Below are 8,470 nucleotides of genomic sequence, written 5' to 3'. Positions count from 1 at the left end.
GGTGCCCACGAACACGAACGCCCACGCTTCCGACAATAGAGGGAGTAGTGGGAAATGATCTTGTGTTCAGCAGGAGTACGTGGATTCGTGGGCCCGGAGGCCGCCTGTCTTCATATCAGCCGTCGGATTTCGATCAGAGCGTTGATTTGAACTCGCGAATGCCGCCGGTTCCGCTCTTCTCTGCCCGTGTGCAGCACCCTCGGGACACTGTAACCGCTCCTAGTCCTAGTCCACGCCCCGGTCACGCTATATGTTCAAACGCCAATACGCAATTCAGTTGGAAGAAATTCAGGTGAAAATTCTCCTTACAGATCGGAAGAACAGTATTGTTTCAGCATTGCCTTAAAACTGATTTAAATAAACGATAACGCTGGGAAGCATACGTCCGTCCGTCCATATGCTTTCCTTGGCCACGACGCCCGCCCAAATAAGATTTTTTTTTAATTTTAACATTTTTTGATAACTAATTTTAAATCTAACACTGTAAGTTTTTTTAAAAAAAACTAACACTTTTGGCCGCGCCTATTGCCCTGGCGCGGCCAAATGCCTGTGCCGCGCCATGTATGGTGACACGGCACAGGTCTGACGTGGCGGTGACCGGTGACGTGGCAGCTCTTGCCACGCCACCGCCCTTGGCGCAGCAAAGCCAAATAAATACCGCCCGCCCACACGCACCTATCGGCCCGTCGCCAGCGCCTGCAGTCACCCGTCAGCCGCCAGCCGCCGCGCAGCGCCCGCCCAGCCACGCCACGCCCGGCCTCGCCCGCCCGACCACGCCGCGCCCGGCCACTCCCGCCGCGCAGCGCCTACGCCTGCCACGTCACGAACGCCGGCGCGTCAAGACCGCCCGCTTCTAAGGTACCTCCTCTCGATTTCATATTTTTTTCTTATTATTGATTTAGGATAATTAGTGATTTAGGATAGTTAGTAATTTAGGATAGTTAGGGTTGATTTCATATATTTTTTTTATTATTATTGATTTAGGATAGTTAGTGATTTAGGATAGTTAGTAATTTAGGATAGTTAGGTTTTTATGATTGGTATTGATTTATGATAGTTAGTGATTTAGGATAGTTAGGTTAGTGAATTTGTTTGTGATTTACGTAGGTTTGATGTTGTGTGTTCTAGTTTAGTTAGGATTTTGGGTTTAGGGATTGTTTATGTATTTATTATTTAGTTTATAGTTAGTTATTTAGTTAGGGATTTTGGGTATAGATACTAGTTTACTCTAAACCCAAAAGGGTTTAGGTATTTTAGGGATTGATTATGTATTTATTATCTAGTATAGTTAGGATTTTGGGTTTAGGGATTTAGGATAGTTAGGTTAGTGATTTGTTTGTGAACTTACTAATGTTAATTTAAATTTTATTAATTTGAATACTCTAACGTTTTGTTTATCAATTTGTAACAGGATGGCTCCTCCCACGCAGCACCTGTTGTACCCATTCTTGAGGTAGAGTATGACGACCAGCACCGAGCACACATCTTGAGTGACAATGACGCAGAGGTATTTTTGTTCTTTTGAGGCCCCGAACGCACACCAGGGCGCACCAGTGGGACGAGCGTTATGCGCCGTACATACAGCGTGCCGGCTTCCTCGAGCTTGTCCGTGTTGTCAACCATGGTTTTCCGTCCCTTGACCCAGCACTACTTACTGCAGCTGTAGACAGGTGCGAGTGCATTCTTTGTACGTAAACTTTCTTCTAACAAATTTGAGGCAACTAACAGTCGTTCTATTCTTATAACAGGTGGAGGCATGAGACTCACACGTTCCACCTACCTTGTGGCGAGATGACCTTGATGTTGCAAGACGTGAAGGCTATGTTAGGCCTTCGGTTGGGGGGACTTCCAGTGACAGGGATAGTTGACAATGATCACTGGAGGAAGCTGTTGGCTCAGTTTACTAGCTTTCTTTCACCGGACGACGATGCTTCCAAGAAAAATAAGTGAGTAATTCAAGCCTTTTTAATACTTGCATTGCTTTCCTGCAGCCATGTGGTCTCATTTTCTTTGGTCAATTTCAGGAAAAAGTTCCGGGGTTTCGTCGTCCTAGATCACGGAGCGTTTTGATTACTTGGACCCACAGGCTGAGGAGGCTCTGATCGATAGGTTCGCTCGTGTGTGGCTCTGGCACTTTCTTGGTGCTTTCCTCTTCCCAGACGCCTCGGGCAACACGATCAGCTGGATGTTCCTTGACATACTACAACAGTCGTGGGAGAACATAGCGGCGTACAGCTGGGGCAGCGCAGTCCTGGCATAGACGTATCGACAGCTATGCGTTGCCTGCCGTCGCACCTCAGGATATGCGAACCTTAGAGGTTGCTCGTACCTACTCCAGGTGTGGTGTTGGGAACGATGGCCCATTGGGAGGCCCCTTAATAATGGTTTACCGGTAAGTACTTTGGTTCACTATATTTTTGGAGGTAGTTACATATGAATTCATTATTAATGGCTAATTCATTATCGTGTTCAATGCAGCAATGGAACGAGTAGGATACACTCCCTACAGCTCTGTATATCTGGACGGAAGCAAAGTTAGTTAGAGGAAATGCGAGGCGCAAGTACAGGGAGTACACGGACAGTCTCGATATCCTGACACAGCACCAGGTTACGCTCTCTTTACTATCATACCTGTGTTTTGTTCGATGTACACTATATCATAACCTAACTCAATTACAAAATTCAGGTGCATTGGTGTCCTTGGGATGCTCTAGAGCTCTAGTACTATCCCAGTCTTGTCACTAGGGACGAGTCAGACGAGTATCGCTGCGACGTCCCTCTTATTTTCTTCCATGTGGTTGAGATTTACTTGCCCATCCGGGTCTGTAGATAGTTTGGGAGAATGACAGGCTGCCCACCACCGCTTTACTCCACCAACCAAGAATTACACGGGTGCGTTATCGATTAATAACAATGCTACAATCCAGAGGTGTGTGATACAACTAACATTATTTTGTTGCAGGTATGACCGTAGGAAGAGGTACAAGACCAAGGATTGGCGTGTGACACACAGCTCACGCATCCATTTGTGGCAGAACAGGGTACGACATCCGGTCCATGCGGGTCCTCCACACGACCAGCACACCTTCGACGAGTACCTGCGGTGGCTTCATAGGTCTACGAGGACACATCAAGCCTCCATACACTGACGTGGCGATTGACGAGGACTCGGAGGAAGATGTCATCGAAGATGTGTACGACGTTACCATACCGACGTTGGCTACACTCCCAATATGTAGCCAATAAATCCGAAGAGACAGAGACGTCCGAGGGATCCTTACACTCCTGGGTCTTAGTTTGTTAAGTCAAACGAATATTGGCGTCTGAAATTTGCGGGGTTATTTGGTTATGTTATGTCAAACTTATGTCAAAACAATGAAAATGTTATGTGGCAGCTTGTCAACTTGCGCACGTACTTTATTTATCTGTTTCGTATTCATTTCTTTGCGTCGCGGCAGCACTGCCGGCGAGATTATGTACCAACTACTTCGGGAAACGGCAGTCCCGGCGTATCTCGACGCCGGTGGTAATTTTTCATAATCGATTAGTTAAATTGGTGGTTAACCGTATTATGAAAGACGGAAAACAAATCATTGGCTTATCAAATTCACCCGTCGGCCGTGAAAAAAAAATAAACAAAAGACAGAAACAAATCTACTATTGATTTTACGTCAAGTAATACTTAGAATAACTCTCACTATCGGCGCGACGCGTTCGGATTAAACCGTTCAGGTACCGCCGGCCGGGTGGCGGCGTGGCGGCCAGGCGGGATTGCTGCTCGGGCAGGCGGGACTGGACGTGGTATTTATTCGGCTCTGCCGCGCCACGGGTCAGGGCGTGGCACTGCCGCGCCACGAATTAGGGCGCGTCACTGCCGTGCCAAGGGCGGTGGCGCGGCAAGAGCTGCCACGTCACCTGTCACCGAAACCGGTCGTCGCCACGTTAGACCTCTGCCGCTCCACCATGCATGGCGCGGCACAGGCATTTGGTCGCGCCAGGGCAATAGGCGCGGTCAAAAGTGTTAGTTTTAAAAAAAACTTGCAGTGTTAGATTTAAAATTAGTTATCAAAAAGTGTTAAAATTAAAAAAAATTCCCCAAATGACCCACGTTCTGACAGCTCGAGTTGTGAAAAAAAGATACTCTTTCCTCTCCCGTCCCCATCCTCGAACGCATACACCGCAACCGCGCCGCCGCGCTTGCACCACGACCGCGTCGTCACGCCTGCAACGTCGAGCCGTGCTCCCCCGTGCCCGCACAGCCGCTGCCACCTCGTCACACGAGGCCGCACCTGCCCAACCGCCGCCGCCGCCTCCACTGTGGGTGCCGCTCGCTGGGGGCAGCACCTCCGCCCGCCCGCTGCCATCCTCCTCCACCGCGACTGCATAGCCCGATCATGCTATGCAGTGTTCCGTTCGCCTGCTCACCAGGTTTCGCTGAAAGCGCATGGTGCAAGCGTATGTTTTATATGTTTCATAGGTATGTTGCAAGTGTTTCTTGTGGATGTTGCAAAAGTAGATTAGGTTGTTGCACATATTGCAATGGCTATATACGTATGTTGCAAGCGTCTCTGTTTTTTTCGGAAGCATACTACAAGTGTGTTTATTTTGATGTTGTATATGTTTCACACGTATGTTGCAAGTATTTTATTTGGATGTTGCATATGCTTTACAATGACTTTTCAAGTGTTTTCAGGTTTTTCTGCAATTATTTCAGATACATGTTTCAAATGTTCCATCTGTCTTCAGATATATGTTGACAATGTTTTATCTGGATATTTCAAAAGTAGATCAGGTATTACACATGTTGCAATGACACCTGTGGCTGTCGGACGACGGCCTGCGCAAGCCTTCGGCTCCTCCCTTGCGCCAGTGCCAGTGCAATACAAAAACGTTACGCGTCATCGGTAGGCGTAAACTACTACTCGTGGTCGCAGCGGACGAGGCGGCCGCCTTTGCTGCAGAGCCCCTGCTCGCCGGTGGTGGCCTCCACGACCTTGCCGTAGCTGTACCGAAGCGGCATCCTCCCCAGCAGGCGGTGGAACACGGTGATGCAGCGCCCTCTCTTCTCCCAGTGGCCCAGCCCGCCCGTGGCGCTGAGCCCCACGTCCCTGACCCCGCCTCGGCCCCCTCCGGCGCCGGCGTCGTTCCTGGGGTCGCCCCAGTCCCTGACGCCGCCGGCCTCCACGAGCACGGGCCCGGCGCCGGACGCCTCGGCGGCGACGAAGTTCATGAGGATGTCCTCGCAGTTGCGCTCCCGGTCCACCACGGCGCGCGCGGCCGCCAGCTCCGGCGAGCACGAGTACGTCCGCAGGAGGTCGGTCCCGAGGAGCATGAGCTTGGTCAGCACCATGGAGTACCGCCCCGGCTGCGCCGCCGTGTACGCCCACCTCCCGCGGGCCAGGTCCAGGTGGTGCGACCGCGGGAAGAAACCGACCAGGGGCCCCGGCCCCGCCGCCGGCCGCTGGTGCTGCTGCCAGGTGGCGAAGGCGAAGGACAGCGCTGCCGCGTCAGGGAGCACGTCGTCGTCGACCACGGCCACGGCGGCGGTGCGCACGTCGGAGGGCCGCGGGAGGAAGCGCGAGTTGAGGGACGCCGAGGCTGCGCGGCGGACCGCGACGCGGGGCGGGAACCCGATCCCGCCGCGGCCACGGAGGAGGAGGCGGTCCGGCGTGGAGGGGTTGCACCAGAGCAAGACCACGGCCAGGACCAGCGGGTGCTCGGCGTAGGCACCCGCGATGGCGCGGAGCAGCGGGAGGCGACGCTCCGAGTAGCCCGTGAGGATCACCGTCAGGCGGTCCGCACGGAGCCGGGCCGCGTCCGTGCGGTTCGCCGCGGCGCAGGCGGCATGCTCCTCGCCCTCGCTCCTGGCGGCGACGGCTACGCAGGCAAGCTCCACGAGGAGGAGGAGGAGGAGGAGGAGGAGGAGCTGGTACGAGCGCGGCGGCATGGACGTTGGACGGCGACGCGGCGGCGAGATCCGCTAGAAGCTTGGGTCTGTTGCTTGTTGACTCTCCAAGTGCCTCGCAGGTCGCAGGACAAGTACCGGAGCCAAATCCTGTGTGGGCCCAGAGCCACGCTGAAGTTGACCCGTTGACTGTGCATGAGGGAGCACGTCTGGAGCGCCGATCCGAGGTGGATTCGCCACAGGGGGAGAAGGGAGTGGGCTGCTTTGCTGAGCTGAAACACAGAGAACAAGGGGAAAGAAAAGGTTTTCTTTTTAAACAAAGCTATAACAAGTTTTTTCAAAAGGTTTTTAAACTATTTAAGTTCGAAAACTTCTCAAACTTGAATTTGAAGTTTGACCCGTTCCAAACTTATTTTGAAACCCTTTTACAGTATATTTTGAGAAATCATTTAAAAAAAAACTCTTCTGAAATCTCTTTAAATTTACTTTTTAAACGGTCATTTTAGAACTATTCTGAAACCAAATTTTAGAGCCAAAACAACTATGTTTGGCCCTTTTGTTTTTATAACAAATTTTTCAAATATAGTTTGGAATTTATTTATTCTTGAGACCTAAGATAAACTTTTGCAAACTCGTTAGAAATTATTACAAACATGATGCCCAAAATAGATTTTGCAAACCGAAAGGAGACTTTATTTTAAGAAAGGTTTTTGAAACTTTATTCTTTTGAAAGAAACCGATTCATGGCTTAATTGATTTTTGTAACTTGTTTTTCACATAATAAGAATTATGCAACCAACATGAATGCAACAAAAACACTTTCATAACTTATAATTAACTGATTTGAAACTAATGTATCTTTCCTCTACTAAAAATTCAAATTACTAACTAATTGTTGGCAAAATTTAGAAAATTGTTAGAGCATCACCAAGAGTTCCCAAGATTTTTTTTTTCCAAAATCATGAGTTTTCTAACTCACCCAAAAGTATTGTGAGGAATAAATAAGACCGTCTCAAATTGAGTCATAGAATTAAATGTACTCTCAAAATCAAGAGCGCCACAGAAGCCACACCATTGGAAAAACTCTCGAAGGCACGCCCAGTCGATGTACTGAGCCTCGTGCATCGGCCGTTGGTCGAAGTCCCCCCGAACAAGTCAGATTGTGTTCCCTTTTCTTTTCGCACCCTTCTGTTTTCTTAAGGTACCAGTGCTCCAACATGGTAGAATCAGAGCTGCACTAGAAGATTTTGTGATTCATTCCACATGCAGAGGATGACAATGGCTACAATCAGATATCAACGGCAACCAATGTGAAACGTACATTCTCAAGCTCAGAAATTAAAGCACCACTCCGTCCAATATCAACAAAGTCATAACTTCAAAGGCATTGAATATAAAGTTCATCGTATTCTTACCACGCCGCAATTTAAACATTGTATCTAATTATCTATTTTGTCCAGAACAAGGTCTATCAATCAAAGTTGCAAGGTGAAAATAGAAGTGACAACAAAACCCCGCGACGCAGGTTAACTCATTTATCTTAACTTCTCAGGTTTCATCGGCACATATTAGCTACTTTCTACTCACCAGTTTACTACAGGCAAAGAAGGGGAAGTGCAACCTAAACACAAGTTCTTTGGTATTCACAGGGAACGTAAATAATCTCTATTATATTGCAATGCTTTTGGAAACGACAATCCTAGCGCCGGGACGTTCGGCCCTAGGTCCATGTCTGAACATAAGCTCCCGTTTGACGCACCCGCCGCACCCCGTTCCGTCCTCTTGCATAACAAAAGTGTGTCCGCCACACCCGCGTAACAGGGGAGCCTGCCCGCCACGCCCGTGTCACTCCAAGGGTCCCATCCTCGCTGGTCGTTCTCCACAGCCAGCTTCTACATCTCCTCGTGCTATGCCACCAGATTATGCTCCAGGACCTCCGGTTGGGGCAGTGGAGACAACATGTCATAGGGGAACGAGCCGCGTACACCAGCGCAGATGTGACCCCGCGCGTCCTCTGGTGGAGCTCTGTTGCCAGCTTACCGGTCGACGACGCCATGGCTCCCACGCTAGCTCTCTCTTCCTCGCTTGACAACCCTACATCCAGATCTACTTTGGCAACATTCAGATAAAACAAATACAACATACAAATGGAACATTTGAAATATACACTTGCAACATATCCATTGCAACATCCAGATAAAGCACTTGCAACATACGTATGAAACAGATGAAACTTTTAAATAAACTCTTGCAACATACACGTATAGCCTTGCAACATGTGCAACATCCGGATCTACCTTTGCAACAACCATGTGAAACAGTTGCAATATATCTCTAAAACATGTGAAGCGTACGTTTGCAACACACATTTTTAGCACAACTTGGCGCGGCGAACTGACAAGGTGGAGGCGGTCGTGGCAGGCGGATGGAGGCACCCCGGTGCAGTGGAGGCGGCCGTGGCAGGCAGATGGAGCGGCTACATCGGGCGGAACAAGTCCACGCGGCGCAGTGGAGGCGGTGAATCGTCCGAGCGGGCGGGGGCATGTAGATAGAGACGACCGTAGT

The 8,470-nt window shown here is 49.8% G+C and overlaps 1 protein-coding gene across 1 annotated transcript; it reads right to left on the bottom strand.

Moving 5' to 3' along the window:
- Window positions 1-4,873: 4,873 nt before the first annotated feature.
- On the bottom strand, window positions 4,874-5,947 carry LOC136469478 (glycosyltransferase family protein 64 C3-like). The gene has a single exon (XM_066467661.1). The coding sequence runs from the start codon at window positions 5,945-5,947 to the stop codon at window positions 4,919-4,921; it is 1,029 nt and encodes a 342-aa protein (XP_066323758.1). The 3' UTR covers window positions 4,874-4,918.
- Window positions 5,948-8,470: the final 2,523 nt, after the last annotated feature.

Source organism: Miscanthus floridulus, chromosome 8 (genome assembly GCF_019320115.1).
Source record: "Miscanthus floridulus cultivar M001 chromosome 8, ASM1932011v1, whole genome shotgun sequence".
Taxonomy (NCBI): Eukaryota; Viridiplantae; Streptophyta; class Magnoliopsida; order Poales; family Poaceae; genus Miscanthus; species Miscanthus floridulus.
Note: the sequence above shows the minus strand (reverse complement) of the source record. Positions and strands in the feature narration are given on the sequence as shown.